This window comes from Castor canadensis, chromosome 1 (assembly GCF_047511655.1).
Source record: "Castor canadensis chromosome 1, mCasCan1.hap1v2, whole genome shotgun sequence".
Lineage (NCBI taxonomy): Eukaryota > Metazoa > Chordata > Mammalia > Rodentia > Castoridae > Castor > Castor canadensis.
Window position 1 is genome coordinate 14,646,558 of NC_133386.1, and position 19,149 is coordinate 14,665,706.

At 40.2% G+C, this 19,149-nt stretch overlaps 1 protein-coding gene across 9 annotated transcripts in view; it reads right to left on the minus strand.

The window, feature by feature from the left end:
- The window catches only part of Esr1 (estrogen receptor 1), a 399,315-nt gene that overhangs the window by 198,581 nt on the left and 181,585 nt on the right, over window positions 1-19,149 (minus strand). For all 9 annotated transcript variants that reach the window (XM_074072284.1, XM_074072304.1, XM_074072297.1 and 6 more), the window contains exon 4: window positions 9,630-9,746. In XM_074072284.1, the coding sequence (XP_073928385.1) occupies window positions 9,630-9,746 (117 nt within the window). The remainder of the gene's footprint in view (window positions 1-9,629; window positions 9,747-19,149) is intronic.

Here is a 19,149-nt window from a genome sequence, read left to right on the forward strand (position 1 = left end):
GAATGGCTTGCGATTTGCTCTCTTTGGGTGTCTCTTTCACTACCATGAAAACATGGCAAGACAAGCCTGCTAGAGAAGAAACAGGTGATGCAAAACAAGGTCTTCCCAGTTGCTCCAGCCAAAAGAGCCAGCTCACCTCCAGACATATGAGTGATCCCAGCCAAGGTCAGCAAAGTCTCCTAGCTGATCTTCATCATAGGTGAGCAGTAATACTTCTTGTCTGCCATTGAGATCTGAGTTGAGATCCAATTATGCAGCAAAAGCTGCTACTATACAGGGTTTAACTTCCAAGTGGATAATCTCTCCTGATTAGAAAGATAAGATTCTTGCTTCTCAATGTATTCATAGTTGTACAGTTGCACTTTCAGTTCCACTTGTTCATCCCACTAAGTGATGCACAATAGAAGCTTCCTTGACTCCTTATTATATTTAGGCACTAATGTAAGCACTTGTATATCCCCCTTAGGCATTCTAAGATCCGCAGCAGATGGCTGAAGCCATGAGTATAACCAAACCCAATACATGCAACAAGGACTCAGTCTACTTTTGGTAAAAAAAAAAAAAACAAAAAAAAACACTGACTTCACTTGGACCTGCAAGTGTTCAATCCTACCATCTCTGCCTTGATTTTACATCAGACTCCTTTACTACCTTAAAACTTTGGGCTAGATTCCTGTTCCACTCTGAATGCAAGCATGCTAATCATTTAATGATTGCTCATCTAAAACTGGGAATCATCCCCTTTCAAGGATGAAGACACCAAGATAAGAATATTTTCAAGATTTATAAGGATATCCTAATCAACAGATAATCAACTGCCAGTCTTTACAACATCCTGTTCCAGACAGCTGGAATGGTGCCTGACAGTGTCCAGTCATTGCCCTCAACCCAAAGAAAACTCATCCTTTCTCTGAATCATTCTTTCCCACAGTCGCCTTGCACTCCAAAAACAGCTGGTCCTTGCAAGCCAATCACCCATAATGAGATTACTCCCAAAGAGGGAGCAATTGCCCCGTGACAGGAACTGAGGTAGCTCTCTTCAGCAAGAGCAACCATCTCAATCTGGGAACTGAATTTTCCCCACAAGCAATAATGACTCCTCCTCCAGAGCCAGCAGGACCTCACAGAACCAGACCTGAGTGTGATGAAGACTGTTAACTACGCATGCTTTTAGGCCCCTGCTCTAATTCCTTCACTATTTATAGGCCCAGAACACTTCCACTGAGCAACTCTGCCTTGTGGCTAATTCTTTCCTAGTTAAACCTGAAGCTCATGTCAGGATGCCTAAAGGCAGTGTTGAGGATGGTAGTTCCCTTGTCTTTCTGGCATAGCCATACTGAAAACTGAATTCCTTTCCTGCTTTTCACCATTACTTTTCCTGTTTACTTTTTGATGTGAGTGGCTGGAACTGGTTTGTTGAGGCTCCCTTCTGGCTTAGGACTCCAGTAACATGTATACTGGTTTTTAAAAGTATATATCTATCATATGGTTTGATTTATAAATTAGGCACAGTAAGATATTAGCAACAATAACTAATAACAAAACTGAACAACTATAATAACAAACTGTAATAAAAGTTATGTGAATATGATCTCGCTCTCAAAATGTCCTATAGTGCTGTACTCACCCTTCTCTTCCTGTGATGATGTGAAATGATACAATGCCGAGGTGATGAGATGAAGTGGAGTAAAAGATGATATATTGTTAGGTAACAACCTGGGGGTTACTTAAACACCAGTACTGTGTCTCTGATAACAGAGACAGCTACAATACAACTAACACAAGGGTAGTGTATAGATCATGGATACAGTGGACAAAAAGATGACTTAAGTCCTGGGAAAGACAGAGGGACAGCTTGAAATTTCATCCCGCTGTTCAGAACATTCAATTTAAAGTCTGTTGGTTAATTATTTCTGTAATATTTCTGCAGCACAGTAACAGTGGATAATTGAAACTGTAGAAAGCAAAAAACATGGATTTTGTTCACTGTATATCAGTGAACAAAATATGCAAACATACTCTATTTGTAAGCTCTTTTCTGAAGCTTAGCTTCTAGGAAGGGAGAGAGAGACAACAAGGAAGAATAATTGTAAAATGAATTATATATTAGAAAGTAGAAATGTTATAGGAAAACATAGAAGTGAACATGATGGAGGAGGGAGGGCACACAGTCCAATGAGAGTACAGTCAGATATGGAGAAGTGAGTCACATTAATAATAAAGGAAGGGAAGCAGCACTGATAAAGTGATATGAAGCAAAGGACCTTAGGGAAGGAAAAGAGATAGCCCGTGGCCATCTGAGGAAGATGGCATTGCAGGGAGAGGGAAGATAAAAGTGTGCTTCATGTGTAAGAATAGCCACATGGCTAGAATGGGTCAAGCAAGAGAGCGAGAGAGAGAGAAGGAGAGGTTAGAGGAGACAGATGACAGAAGGTCTTAGCACTGTGATGACATTATCCAAGTGAAATAGGAAGCCATGCATGGTTTTGATGAGAAAGGTGATACAATCTGATTTCTATTTTTAATGTATCTAGAGGTAGAATAGGCTGTGGGGAAACAAGAAGAGAAAGAAAAAGGGGAGAGATGGTGGTGGCTCACACCAAAGTAGCAACAGCAGAAGTGACAAGAAGTGCCTAGATTCTGAAAATATTTGAAGGTACAGCCACCACAGTTTCTCAAATGTGAAGTCTGAGAGGAAGAGAGGAGTGAAGAATAATTTAAATTTTGGCCAAATGATGATAAGTCATTATTAGCTAAGATAGAAAAGATGAAGATAAAGCTTTGTTGAGGGGAAAGATCACAGGTGTGGGTTTGAACAAATTGAGTTTGAAGTACTATTATTTAGACATCCAAGAGAAGAAGACACACAAGCAGATGCACCTACAAGTCAGTGACCTGGGAGAGGGTGTGGGCTGTAGGAATAATTTGAGAGTCTGAGCATATAAATGGTGTTTAGTGCTATGGGGACTAGACTTCACCAGGAGTAAATGTAAAACAGAGAAGAAAAGAGGTCCCCAGAATAAACCCCAGGCAAGAAAGAGAAACACAAAGAAGACCTAGAAGGAGTGATGAAGAGGGTAGGAGGAAAGCTAAGACTATATATTGTCCTGGGTACCAAATCAAGAAAGTGCATTAACAAGGACACAATTGTCTACTGTGTCAAATGCTGTTCGTTGGTCAGAAGATGAGGACTGAGGATTGACAGTTGGATTAAGCACATAAAGGTAATTGGTGACCCTGTAGGAACAGTTTTGGTGAAGAAGTCACCACAGCATCAATGGTTGAATTGGACAGATCCCATCATACTCTCTGGCCAATCTATAAGAAATCTCTCAGTCCACATTAAGATATCTGAAGGTCATACAGTTCTTATAAAGACCATCTGAACAAATGTCACAGGAGCTGGCCTGCCTTGTCCCTAGTAGGCAGCAAAGGCACTAGGAATCAGGATATCCCTCTCATTTTTACCAAAAGTTGGAGAGAAAAATGAAATAATTCTCTCATTTTTTCATCTTTGCTAAACTAATGGACATCTAAATTTATTTTCTATTTGAAGTTTCATGACTATAATTTCTATGTCTTGGTTTCTCACTGATTATATTTCTGGCCCCAATGTGGACATCACCTACCTACCCATTTCTCCAAACCTCACAACCCAGATTGAGTCCTAATACATTCCACACTCCTTGCCACCACCATTGCTGCCACTGTGACTACAGAGCAAGTGGAAGGCTAGACTGAATTCTCTTAGCTTCCAGGTCAACACATCACTGAACTCTTGCTGCCATGATGCAATCTGGAAGAATAGAGCAAAATGGCTTATTTTACTCCAAGTTTCTTTTCCCTGGAGTGTGTGTATGCATTTGTGTGCATTGGGGATCACCGGTTTCTGGGTCCCCCTGCATTCTCCAATATGCAGTCTTTCTCTTCTCTTTTCTCCAACTAAATTCTCTGCAAATAAAATCTTTCCAACCTCTAAAAAAAAAAAAACTCCATTTGTGTGCATTAACTTAGTTATTTGCCACCCATATATCTTATCAATTATTCATCCTGTTAGGTGTGAGTGGTGGTATGAGAAGGACAGAGAACTCTGGCTCTAGCACCTAGTCATACGTCTTCTGCTAAGTGAAGATTTTGATCAAGTCACTTAGTCTTACCAGGACTTAGTTTTCTTTTCTAGAAGATGGTAAGGTTACCTTAGGTCAATGGTTTTCTAACTATGTTGCTTGGAGCTCTAGTGTTCCAAGAAGGTTTCTCATATTGAGTAAGGAGAGGCTATATCAAGTCAACTTTTACCTGTTTCATACTTGGAGTATCTGCTTCTGCTTTAGGAGGCAGAGTTTAGTTGCTTTAAAATATTGCAAAATACTAGACTTCAAGATCCTGTATATAATTCAATTAATTAATCCATTAATTATTTCTTTGTAAGTGAAAAATGATAATGTGGGGGATGTTTGCAACAGATTAAATATCTATGATATAAATTTAAAATAATCTTTATAATATTAAAATGTATAGTTTTGTACTTTAAAAGACCAGACTCTATTTGTAAAGAACAAAACTTTTAACATTTTTCATAAATAAAATCCTAAACCTGAATTTCCAAGCCTGCCTTTTGAGAAAACTTAGGTTCACTGGCAGCTATAACTTTTGTGCAGTTATTCAACAATCCTAAATTCCAGTCCCAATCCCTGGGTTGAGAGTTATTTTCATCAATAAAGTGAATTCTAGTAACACACCATTAGAATTATTAAATTTAACAAGTTATTCATTGGCATTCTAGGCTACTCTAGACACATATTTACATTTCCCCGTCTACATTAGTTTTAGGTTATTTTCTCACTTTGAAATTCTAACATTGGCAACACCACCTCATTTAATCACCGCACCATTGCAGTAAGTTTTGGAGTCCAGTAGTATAACGCCTCTTGCTTTGTTCCTTTTTGCTCAAGCCTGCTCTGGCTCTTCCATGATTTCTGTGGCTTCACACACATTTTAGGATTGTTTTGCCTATGCCTGTGAACAAAGTCATTGTTTGTTGTTGCTGTTGTTTAGAGATTACACTGAATTTATAGATTGCCTTGAGCAGTGAGAACACTGTGGTAATACTGATTCTTCCAATTCGTGAAGAAGGGATGTCTTTCCCTTTTTTGTGTGTCCTTTTCAATTTTTTTTCCATGTTTTATAGCTTTCATTATAGAAAACTTTCACCCTTTTGAGTCAATTTATTCCTAGGTGTTTATTTATTGTTTTGGAATATTTCTGAGCATTACACTGCAATATTATCATTAAAATAAATAAAGACTAGTTGCTCACTACTGCTCTGTCTCAGATTTCTTTCAACGTGCTGTGATGAAACACAACCTGGGTGGTTAGTGCTGCACAAGCCCTATCCATCAATTACTTTCTACGAGGCAGTTTCTCCACCTGAAAACTGAGAACCTTGCCACCTATATGTCCCTGAGTCTGTTGTGAGGAAAGAACTTTAACAAAACTGTGTCAATCTCTGGCACCGTTCAAAGCTGAACAACAAATCTCACTCAAATGTGGCTACACTCAGCACATGGCAACAAAGGATGTAAAAAAAAAAAAAAAAAGCTTATGTATCTAAGCCAGATTTTTACTCTCCACAAAGGATTGGATATTTATACCTAGTAGAAGTGATAAAATTACCATTCTCTTTCCTCCAAATGAAAAAAGAAATAGCAGCACTCAGATATGATAACGTTCTTAACTCAGATGGGAAGTTTTAAGACAGAAAAGATGTAATAGCTAACATTTGCATGGTGCCTTAAACTTATAAAGTATTTTCCTGTGTTATGATTTGTGATCTTCATGACAATCTGGTTGAATACAAATTGTTTATCACATCTCACACCCTTGAATTGTGACATCACAAAAGTGACTTTGATGGAGTTGTCCAGCAAGTCTGAGGAGGGGGTCAATATCTGAACTGGGATTTCACTTCTGAAGTCTTCCCATTTCTGTTAAGAATGTCACACTCATACGTAACAATATATACCCTGGAAGTCAAGCAGTCTGAGTAATTTAGAGGCTTACACTAAACCCAAGAGTAATTGCCAAAGTCCTGGCCTTCTATTCTGATGGTTTATTATTTGATCCATCTTCCAACCCTGTCAAGCCTCAGTCTGTCCTCTTCCTACTGTAAGGAAGGATGGAAGGGACAAGGGTCTTACTCATACTCTTTATCTGTAATTGCTTGCTATAAGACGCCCCTAAAAACGTAACTACTTAAATGAATTTACTCAATTCAATAATTTGTGGGAAAAAAAACTCTTTAAAACTCTTTTAAACACCTGCATTATGACTTGTTTGGTGCTAGATTACTCAACATGACAGAGAGAACTCCAGACTGCCCCCCATAGAGTTTAGGAATCTTAGAAAGAGACAGACGTTTAACAAGTGCTAAGAGCTGTTTGCCATGAAGCTGTAACACAGGAATCCAACCTTCAGTGAGTGAACAGGGAGGTCCTTCCTGGAGCACAGACGTTTAATCTGCAGTCTCCAATTGAAGGAGAGGCAACTGAAGAAGACAGAACACCCTAGACAGAGAGATCAGAGCATGTACTAGGGTGGGAAACAGCCCCCTAAGGCCCACCTACTCCTGCATGTCACTGAACTGCAGGACTCAGAGCCAATAATGGGGTTTTCAGGGACAGGAGGCATTCTAACAGAGTAAAATCACTTCTCATGGATCTTTAGAAAAAAATCTCCAAAGAATTTATTCAGCCCTGCAAGTAGCAGGGAGGTATGTGGCTCTCTGACACCAACTTTTCATTTGCATGTAGAAATTCAATGTCCTCATTGGTGTCTAACCTGGTTACGAAACCAGATTGTTGTGAAACCAGTTGTAAAGATTTATTCGGTCACAGCTGCTTTTTACAACTGTAAATTTTACAATGAATTATAATTTACTTCCAGTTGTAAATTAAATCTTTATTCAGTGGGATTTCTGAGTTGTTATACATGGTGTCATGAGGTTATGTGTGTATCCAGTGTTATTGAAAAGGCAATAAATTATATTGCTTTATGGGAAGTACTTTATACAAATAATTAAAATGAGATGTTCTCACAGACTGTGGTTATATCATAAAACTTGACTCCAAACATATGTACATAGATAAACTGCCAGAAAGACACATTTTCATTCTATGTAGACAACTGCACAATTCAGATGCTGAAACCCCAACCTCAAGGACCTCAGAGTGGAACTATATCTGGAGACAGTCCTTTAAAGAGGTGAATAAGATTAAGCGAGGTCACAAGGGTAGGGTTCTAATCTAATATGACTGGTGAGTTTATAAAAAGAGGAAGAGACAGCAGAAATGTGTGGGCAGGGAAAAGGTCCTGTGAGGTCAGGGAGAAAGTGACAATCTGCAAGCCAAATACACAGACCTCAGCCTTCGAACCTCCAGTGCAGGAACAAAACTGATTTCTGTTATTAAGCCATCCAATCTGTCATGACACCAGTTATCAACTGAATTGCGTCTCCCCAAAAAATTCATACCGAGTCCTCAGGCTCCAATGTGACTATATTTGGAATACCGCCTTCATTCAGATGATTAACGTTAAATAAAGCCACAAGGGCAGGCCCTAGTCCAATGAGTCTGGAGTCCGTAGAAGAAAAGAAAGAGACACCAGGATTGTGTGGGCACAGAAAATGTCATGTGAAGACCCCTCAAATCTGTAAGAGAGACCTACACCAGAAACCAAATTTTCTAGCACCCTGACCTTAGACTCCAGCATCCAGCAATGTGAGAAAATTAACTTTGTTGTTTAAGTCACCCAGCATGTGGTATTTTTATGGCAGCCCCAGAAAACGGATATGGATATATATTTTTCAGTCAAAAACGTTCATGTACAAGTGTATGCATGATAGACAGGCCAGGTGCAGTCAAATTATCCAGAGTCCTACTTGAAAACAGTGAGAAGACCTTTAGAATTTGCAAATTAGAATTTCTGTTAGATTAAAAAATGAGGATGTATAATTTATATTTATGCAGCGAGACTGTATCTGATATTAATTAGAAATAACCAATTGTTTTTATGAAGTGGGGTCAATATATGGGTACCATCAAATTAAAAAAATGTTTTGGACATATTCACAAGTTGTTTATTTCAACTTTCAGAGAGAATAAAGGTCCTGGGCTTACATCTACAGTCACCAAAGACTATCAAGACTTGTACTCCTCCGTTGCAATTTAAACTCTTCTCAGGTAACAGTTATATTCCTGTCACTTACCAAGTTACCTTGAGAAGCTTTTTGTGAGTTTAATTAAGCCTAATTTTCCAACACTACAAAGAAAAAACTAATTTCTTAAATATTTAATCCATTTATGACTCAAGGTGTCATTTTCTGAGTGGTGATGTTCAATTCTTGGAATCCATTACCTTTCGAATTAAACTCTTTTTCCAGCGTTCAAGGCATACAGTCACATCTCACACAGCGAGTAAATCAGCATCTCATCTCTTCACCAGGGGAATTCATTCTCAGTGCTGCGTTTGCAGTCTCAGCCTGACCACAGGACGAAGGGATCGTTCATGACAAACTGCGTAATAGACGAGCACGCCCTCCTCCTGATCTCCATCACTGAGTGTCTCTCTCCATCCTCCTTCACCCAGGTGTTCATCGGTTAAAAGTTAGCTGACCTCATTTACAAAACCAGTATTCTTTCTCATTGCAACGTAGTTCTCTTTAGTTTATCCCAAGCCTCACGGGGCTTGGAAAACTTCCCCCCAGAACAGTGGGCAGAGAGTACAATCACTGTCCCCTCCCTCCCTCCTCCATCCCTGTGAAACACTGAGGGCATCCTGACTTGACTTGAACTACACAAGACCAGAAGCAATGCTCCTCAAGAAAAGACTACCAACAGTACAAGGGGGTCAATCAGGAGCACCTGACACCCCCAGAACAGGACTCCAGATTTCCATACAAAAAAACTGGAAGACTGACTACACAAGGAGGCAGGAACCTCCCCCACCACCCCCACACATACACATCCCAGCAGTCACAATCTAAGCACAAGGACACAAATGCTGAGTGCTTCAGGATTTGTTGGCGGTCAGTAACCATTCGGGTGCCCACAGCACTACACTAGACACAGAGTCTAGGAGAGGCATACCTTGCAAAAGAGAGCATGCCTTTCCATCAAAATTCACATTCTCTAAGGTATGCTAAGACATTTGAAGGCTGTAAATTGGCCACTTAACTCTCATGCACACAAGTCTCAAATGAAAGAAAGTTTATCTCTGATTTCATTTTTTCTAAATTAGCAAAATAAACGGAAACTGAAAATATTCCCAGAGTAATTCATTGCGCTGTCTTCATTTCCTTCTACCACTACCTCCCCCACACCTCTGATTTAAAATATAATTATTTACCTTCAAAATATAAAACACAAAATGGCATGTTAGACTTTCCAGCTCCAGTCACTTCCAATTTTTAAAAATAAAATGTGTCATGAAAATTCATTTCGTTGCAAAGGACAATAAGAATAGAACAAATTACTTAGAAAACACCAAATTCCAGATGACTATTCAGAATAGAAAGAACCAGTCTGGACAGTACCATGGCCAGCATCCCCCAGGCCTTAAGCAGGTATACCTACCACCTTTCATCATGCCCACTTCATAACACTTGCGGAGTCGGCAGGCCTGGCAGCTCTTCCTCCTGTTCTTGTCGATGGTGCACTGGTTGGTAGCTGGGCACATGTAGTCATTATGCCCTAGTAAAAGCAAGGGGACAAAGTGAATTTTATTTCAGGACATTTAACCAGTCAGAATCTTCAGGGAAACTGCTAGAGCACATTTTCAGACCACTTTCTCATCCTTACTAAGTTGCTACCTCAATGTGCCCTCCTCCACCATCTGCCAAGTGTAACCAAGACCTCTGCTAACCTCATTTTTACCTGAGCTGATCGCTTAGGGAGTTCTTAGGGCAAGGAGCCTTCCGTTCACAGTCTACGTTGAGCTACACTATGCGGTTGGGTTCTTTATTTATTTTTTTTGCAGGGCTAAGGCTAGAAGTCAGGGCTCCCAGGTGATAGGTAAGTGCTGTACCACTGTGCCACATTTCCAGCCTCAGCACGATGTTTTGTGTGGCCCACAGTACAAGGATTCTCAGAAGAGAAGCCTAGGGGTAGGGATTGTTTTGGTTTATATCCAGGCAACTTGTAAAATTGTCAGAACTATTGGAAATCAAACCTTCAGACAGAAGTTTCAAAGTAGCCCTACTTAACAAACACAACAAGGGGATTGGACTTTGAGCACATGATAAAAGCTTTAGCACACAAGGGAGGGGTGAGGATAGGTAAGACACCTGAAAAATTAGCTAGCATTTGTTGCCCTTAACGCAGAGAAACTAAAGCAGATACCTTAAAAGCAGCTGAGGCCAATAGGAAAAGGGGAACAGGTACTAGAGAAAAGGTTAGATCAAAAAGAATTAACCTAGAAGGTAACACACACGCACAGGAAATTAATGTGAGTCAATGCCCTGTATAGCTATCCTCATCTCAACCAGCAAAAACCCTTGTTCCTTCCTATTATTGCTTATACTCTCTCTACAACAAAATTAGAGATAAGGGCAAAATAGTTTCTGCCAGGTATTGAGGGGGTGGGGGGAGAGGGAGGGGGCGGAGTGGGTGGTAAGGGAGGGGGTGGGGGCAGGGGGGAGAAATGAACCAAGCCTTGTATGCACATATGAATAATAAAACAATAAAAAAGTAGCCCTACTTAAAATATAAATTAAAGAATCTTAATTAGATATTCAAATGAAGGACAGAGTATCTAAGTTCAAAACTGGGTGGATGGTCACAGGGTTAGAAGTCAGTCCATCACTTACTAGCTGCAGGTGCTGAATGTCTCTAGGCTCACCTGCCTCCTTGCTAACTTGGAGAAAGTGCACTCTAAGACTTTAACTGTCAGGATTTACCTCGGTGCACTGGATGAAATAAGCATCTGGAGGATATTAGTTGTCACTACTGTTACCAAATTATGAATCCCTTTCCTTCCTTTCTTCCTCCCGCCCTCCATCCATCCCGCCCTTCCTCCTGCCTCATCTTCATCCTCATCCTCATCCTCCTCTTCTTCCTCCCTCTTCTTCTTCTTTTCTCTCTCTCTCTCTCTCTCTCTCTCTCTCTCTCTCTCTCTCTGTGTCTCGCTCCTGCAGTGTTGAACTGAGGGTCTTGTACTTGCTAGGCAGTTGTTCTACTTCTTAAGCCATTCCACCAGTCTTTTTTGTGTTAGTTATTTTTGAGATAGGGTCTCACTTTATGCTTAAGCCAACCTGGAGTTTGATCCTCCTATTTGTGCTTCCTGTGTAGCTAGAATGACAGGTGCACACCACTATACTCAGCAATTGGTTGAGATGGGGTCTTGCGAACTTTTTGCCAGAGCTGGTCTCAACCCTCAATCCTCCCCATCTCAGCTTCCCACCTAACTAGGACCACAGGCTTGAGCCATGGCACCTGTCACAAATTCCCTTTCTCTTCTCTCATTTATTGAATCTCTGTCGCTCAAGTGCTTCTTCCTCATTGGCTTTTCTCACCTGAAAGCATGACCCCTTACTCCCTAACTGCCACCTCCCATCATGCCCTCCTTCCCAGCGGGCCCCCTCAGAAATGTCTACAACAGGGATACCTTATTCTTACCTCTCCCGCCCGGCCAGCCCGACATCAATCTGTTTTCCACCTTGGTTGCCCCACCACAGCAGCTTCCTTGAGCTCACCCATGACGACTTTGTCAGATTCAACAGGGATTTTCAGTCAACATCACACTGGACCATCAAGAGCACTGATGGCACTGACTGTCCTTTCTCTTGAAACTCACTTTCCTCTTGTGCGTCACACCTCAGAGCCCTCCTATGGTCCCTTCATCCTGGTGTTACCTGCAGATTCATTTTCCTACCACCATTTATCTAGAGATCCACAGGGCTCAGCGTGAGGTCCTTTTCTCTCACAAGAGAATCTAGTCCATGCTTCTGGCTCCCAACACAGGCCACTCACAAGCTCACACTCCAGCTCAGTCCTCCTCTCTGAGTTCCAGGTACACACACCAGATTACCCTTGGGAAGTTTCCACTCTTGGCTTGTTTGTATTTTTTTCTTTTTCTGATTTATAGGGGATTGAACTCAGAACTTTGCACTCTGCCACTTGAGGAATGTCTCCAGTCCTTTTTTGCTTTAGTTTGTTTTTAAAGAGGGTCTTGTGCTTTTGCCCAGGCTGGCCTTGAACCACGATCATCCTACCCTGTCCCTAACCTCCACTTCTTAATTCATCAAAAGAAATCTGGTTTGTAGTGTGCAGAATTTTCAGCTTCACAAATTAGTAAGTATTGTCATATTTTTCTAGAGAAGTCTGTTTACATAAGTCTAAATTGACACATCTTTGGGAAAAGTCCTGAATTTTGGCTAAGGAAATGATGTGCACTATTTCAAAACATTTCGAATTCCCTCTCCGATCCCCCCACCAAAAAAACCCAAAGTGAATCTATTTCACACTGTAAATCTTACCCATTGCTTAGGTCTCTATCTTCCCATTTACTGAAGACAAAATGAAACATGTAGTGAAATGTTTAAATGCAGAGTTGTTTGTTCTTCATTCAATTTAAGAGTCAATCCCAATTAGAATAGGGTGGAGAGACTTCACTAGAAATGCTGGCCTCATAAAACTTGGTTCTCCATCTTTCAATTTACATTATAAAAGTTATTGTATAAACACACTCAGATCAAATTAACATCTGTAGTCTTCTATTGCATAATAAGACCAGAAAGCCAGTCAGCAGAGTTATAAACTTGGAACTTGGGCAAGAGAGGACCCACTGCCTCACATATGCAAGCACAGGTATTATTTTTAGAACTGTCCTTGTCAATGGGGACAAATTGAGGAAGTAATGGAACCAGAAGCAAAATTTATCTGGGCAGATGTGAACTCTAAGAAAAAGATGTGGTTTTCAGATATGTTTAGGAAACTTTATGTGTTTGGTCTCCTTTTTGTTTCTTGCAGTACTGGGGCTTGAACTTGCGGCCTACACCTTGAGCCACTCTACCTGCCCTTTTTTGTGATGGGCTTTCGAGATAGGATCTCTTGAACTATTTCAAGCTGACTTGGAACCTCAATCCTCCTGATCTCTGCCTCCTGAATAGCTAGGATTACAGGTGTGAGCCACCAGCACCCCACTGTGTTTGGTCTCTTGTGGTGTTTATACAGAATGTTGAAATACCATAGCTCAAAGAAGTGAATATACATTTTAAATCTCAGAAGAAATGACTTAAAAGTCACTTGAACTAAATATTATTTTGACTCACTTTCTCCCACAAAGCCAAGTATTTTGCAAGGGATATGGGCAAACTGAGTTGGGTCAGAAGCCAACTGGGCGGGCTTCCATCATAGTTCTTACGGAAACACATGAAATTCTTGAACTGACACATTTAATACATAAATACAATACATTGGGATCTGTGTAATTGAATCTATTCTCTGACAAGGACCAATATAGATGCACAGCAGACTTCGTGTGCATGATGAAAAACTTTTGTGACAAAGCTGGGATGTCTCCTTATCCAAAATACATTAAGATGTTGAATTGATAAGAAGAAAAAATTTAATAAGTAGATATTTTGCTGTCTACAATTAAAATAAGTTCTTAACCAAATACCATTAACAACTATTTGTAAGTCTTTAGCTCAGATCAAAAAAAGAAAAAAAACAACAAAGCAGGGTTTTTTCTTTAAGTATAACTTGGTTGCTGAGTGTTACTAAAGCAATTGGTTTAAGTTGTTTTAGGGAAACTCTTTTTAAAATCTTATTATTTGATCTTGTGAAAGTAATGCATGAGAAAATCCTATTGAAGTAAACTTAATTTCTTTAAAAAAAAACTCACACCAACTGTAGCAGTGAAACAGAGTTTTTTTGTTTGTTTGGTTGGTTGGTTGGTTTGGGTTTTTTTGTTTTGTTTTTACTGAGGAGACAGAAGACTATGTATATCTGTGACCACACTGGCCCAACAGTTCCTCTGCAAGTCCTGGGTAAAGTGCAAAAGGCCAAAGCCACATGACATTCAGGTAAAGGTTTTGAAAAATAATCATCCCTGTCTTCTTCCCCCCAAAAAAATAAAAATGGAGGGCCTGGTGCAATGGTACACACCTACAAACCCAGACACTCTGGAAGAGGAAAGGGGAGAACTGCAGTCCAAGGCCAGTCTGGGCAAAAAGGTCTGGGGTCGTTCCTCAAGTGGTAGAGCACCTGCCTAGCAAGTTAAGACCCTGAGTTCAAACCCCACTACCACCAAAAAAAAAAAAACTTGGAGGCTGGGATGTAGCTCAGTGGTAGAGCACTTGCCTAGCATGTGTGAGGCCCTTGTGTTTGATTCCTATCACCACAAAAAAATAAATAAATAAATAAAAATGAGCTGCCTTTCAGAACTCTGAAGTGTGAGTAATAGGAAATAGAGGGAACTGGACAGGAGCGAAACAAGAAAGGGAAGAGAAAGCAACTGAAGCCCAGCCTGTGGGGTTCACTTCTGGGCATTTTCTTCAGTATCTGAGGGATTCCTTTCTTTTGGTTTTTCTTTTCCCAGCTCTTATTTTGCTTTTTTTATTGTTATCATTACTATATTTGTTAGCTATGAAGATATGGAGTTTCCATATCCAGAAACTCCAAAGGAATATAAATACAAGCCTAGTTAAAACAAGCAGTAGCATGACAGAAATCTAATACAAGGGACAAAAGAATCTTTCCTTTCGTCACCTTTTCCCTCAGGACTTTTTGGCAGCCACCTCAGACCAAATCTCATTCCTGAGCTATGGCTCTGTATGTCCATCTGCCCTCAGTCCATCCAGACCTGACTTGCAGACTCCAAGCCCCAACAGAACTGATCATCTTCCTGCCCCCTTCCTATTACGCCACCACAAAGCAGACACGTGGCATTCTTCTAGAGCTCCGTTCTTCCTTACTGGGCCTTTCATCCACACCCCCACTCAGGGAGAGAGAGAGAGAGAGAGAGAGAGAGAGAGAGAGAGAGAGATGAAGCCCATTATTTTCCAATTCTTTTTCAAAGCAAAACCCATTATGCTCCAGGCTCACTGTCATTACTGGAGACCCCCATCGCATGACCCCTGCCTTCAGCATCCCCCTGACAACCATTCTTCACCTTGTTGCCAGAGTGATTTTTCCAAAATCACACACCATCAAGCCACTATACTGATTAATATGCCTCAAACCTCTGAGGAAAAAATCTACATGCCCAGACACAGATGACCAAGCTCTCCCTAAATCTTTCCCAAGCCCCAACTGCACTCTCCAAGTCACATCCAAGTTCTAGGCATGTCTTCTGTCCAAACAGGCCAAGCCCCTCTCATTCCCTGGACTTTGCTCCTCTTCTCTTGGGAACCCACTTTCCCTATATTTTGCTCAAGGGCCTCCTACTCGTCTTTCAAGTTCACCATTCGAAATATCAGTTCTTCTGTTAAATCTTTTCTGCCCCTCAAACCGTATCTACTTTGTGTCCTATCACAGCACATACCACACTGGATTTGTATTGCTTGCCTCAATCCCCAGCTGGATTTGGGCTTGGCAACGGATGGACCACATCTGTCTCATCTGTCACCATTGACCCTGTGCACAGCACATTCTCAGTGAGTCTACCTGTTAATAGAACCAAACGAGGATACTAAAGGCTTGTGTTGCCTCTCCCCAGTCCATTTGTGGAGCAGGTAAAGAAGATGGTGAAGTAATAAAGTAAATAAAAAAATAAAGAAGATGAAGACATTGACCAAAGCAATGGCTGCTATACCTCAGCACCCCAAAACTAAGGTCCATGAGAACAAGACCCGGTCCTAAGGATGGCTTAAAGAACAAGAAAGAAGAGAACAAAATAGGGGATAGCTGCTCTTCAACCCTGAGTAGAGGCAGACATTATCATAACGGCACAGCTTCTTCACAGATTGTGAAGGGCCAATGAGTGATACATCACCAGAAAACCTGTGTGGTGTAAATACAACAGATCTACGTTATTTCCCAAAGAAGATTTAAGTGTTCATAAATGAATTACTAATGAGATCAGAGTATTAGCAGGGAAAAAGGCACATCTTGATTGAGGGGTTTATTATACATAAAATATACAGACTGCTTAGTAACTGTCTCATCTGACAAGAGAAGCTGAAGGTTCAAGATGAATGCAAAGATACTACAAAAACATTTGCCTCAACCCTAACCCCAAATCTGAAGATCTATTTGCCTCAAAAATGCAGGCCTGTTGGCAGAGTGGCTCAAGTGGTAGAGTCCCTGCCTAAAAAGCCTGGGACCTTGAGTTCAAAGCCCAGTAACACCAAAAAAAAAAATGCCATGCAGGCCTGTGACAGAAGTATGTGCAGTAGATGTTTTCCTACCTCTTAAGTAAGAAATCTTAAAGAAAGATTTGGGAAATCTTAAGTTGTATTTGAATGTTGCTTTCTAACTATCCATAAGTCTAAGTGACACATTTCAAAGTGTACCACAGCTCACAACATACTTCAAGAAGAACACACACAGATATTTAATTCATGATCAGAAGGCTTCAAAATATATGACATCAACTTATTGATGTTACAATTCTTACAAGTAAGCATACTAAAAATATATTCAGTACTCAGGAAAAAATGCATTAAAATCAAAGAGACTTTCATGAGGTCAGGTAAAGGGCTAAGCATGAAAACTGGGGAAAAGTTTTGCACCATTAAATACTAAACACTTATATTTGTCATCAACCCATATCCCCAATTGCCTACCATTCTCATTTTAAGGCATGAGAATCCAAATGAATTCTTACTGTCTAAAAGTCTCAATGGAGAATTTCAACAAAATAATATTTTGTTTTGAAAGTTCTATTCTCTTAGACCAGATTGATCCACCTATAAAGCTGACTACCTTTTCATTCACTTTATTAACGGCACTCATTGAATATATGCAAAAATTAACTGTTTATTAGAATTTGAAGTATCAAGGAGTTGAATACATTAAATTGCCAAACCAAATATTAGTTCTGCACTAATTTCCGTATATAAGTTGATGGAGCTTTTAACTTGACATGAAATCATAGGATCCTATACATATTTGGGCAAAGGGAAAGCTGTGATGTTTTAGTTTATCAGTAAAAGATATACAGATGTCCATGGCTTACAGTGGTGTTTCATCCCAATAAACCTGTCATAAGTTAAAAATATCATCAGTTGAAGATTCACTTAATACACTAACCTACAAACACCGTAGCTTGGAGTTAGGATTGATACCCTCAAGATCATGTGGCTGGCTGGAACTGCAGCATGCAGGGTGTTGCACACTGCGTATGGCTAGCCTGACAGAGGACCAAAACTCATAACTCAAAGTGTTCCTTCTAAAAGTGCATCACTTTCACACTGTTGTCAAATTGAAAAACCCCAAGTCAGTCCATTGTAAATCAGGGTCTGTCTGTACTATTAGGTGCTAAGGTATAGAAAACATATCATAACATGGTTCAAGTCTTAACATCTGAGAAAGTAGTAAGAATGCACGGGTGAGTACTCAGGAGATAGAGGCAGAAGGATCTCCAGTTGAAGGCTAGTCTGGGCTACATAGGGAATTCAAGGTCAACCTGAGCTACGCAGTGAGACCCTGTCTCCAAAAGTCATGAGCTGGAGATGAAGCTCAGTGGTACACAGTTTGCCTAGCATTGCATAGGTCCAGGTTGGATCACCATGAAAAAGTGATCTGCTGGTGACTTGAAAGCCCGGGACTGGCATCCCACATAGGAGATGCTCTCCTCCCACTTGTTCATTTCACACTTGCGCTCACTTCCTGTCTTAAGGCCCTTTCCTGGGCTTAGCTGATCATCCTCAAGAAAACTTAACCTACTGAACATTGCCAGGTACTGTGTAATACACAGATTGCTTCATTTAACCTCCCCAACAACTTTAAGAGGAAGAAATTATATTAATCCCCATTTTACAGATGCAAAATTATGATAAAAAGTTTTCAAGCCTGCTCAAAGCCAAACAGCAAGCAAGTGGGAGATGGGTTTTGAACCAAGGTCTCCCTCATTCTAGAGCCTTGCCCTCCCTTACTATGGAATTCCTGCATTATTTGCAAGGAATTTTTTATAGACCCAACTGCTCAAAAGATTTTTAAATGAAAGTGGGAATGTATGACTGCCATAAAAAATGAAGGCGTAAGGGTATTGGTAGTTATGCCAAGGGAAGAATCATTACCACAGTACACACTGCTCATCTTTAAGTCTTAAAGGAGGTGAGGCAGAGAGAAGACAGGAAGAAGCTTAAATAGCTTGCCAAGTATGTAGGGATAGAGGAAGGAGGAGGTGGAAGTCAAAGATCCTCATAGTTTGTGCCAGGATGTCTTGAAAGTAGTTCTTATCATTAACCAGAAAGGTGATTTGATTTGGGAGTGGGGGTGGGAGCAATATTAAACATTTCATAAGTGAGATTTCTGTAATACTCCAACTATTTGGCCAGCAGTGCTGGGCATACTGCATAGAACACAGTCCTGAAGTCTGGAAGTCAAGTCAAAAGTTAAAGGCTGCATGTACAGCAATTCCATTTTCAGGTACATAGTCAAAAGAACAGAGAGACTGGAGTGTAATTCAGTGCTAGAGTGTGTGCTTAGCAAGCATGAGGCCCTGGGTTCCATCCGAAAAAAATACCTAAATATATAAAAAGATTGACAAGAGGGTCTTAAGAAGGTTTGTGTTTCTGTGCTCATAGCAATATTACTCATAATAGCCAAAAAGTAGAAATAACCTAAATGATAAATAAATGGATAAACAAAATGTGGTATATAAATACAATAGAATACTATTCATCCTGAAGAAGGAATGAATTCTGATGCATCCTGTAACACGAATAAATCTTGAAAACATGGTGCTAAGTGAGATAAGCCAGACACAAAAGAATAAATATATGATTTTACTCACCTGAAGTATTGAGAATGGTCAAATTTACAGAGACAGAAAATAGAAGAGTGTTTATCAGGAATTGTGAGGAAAATGAGTAGGGAGGTATTATTTTAATGGGTACAGAGTTTTAATTTGGGAACATGAAAAAGGTTTGGTGGTACAACATAAATGAAATTGGCCAGGCACAGTGGCTCATTCCTATTCTTGGGA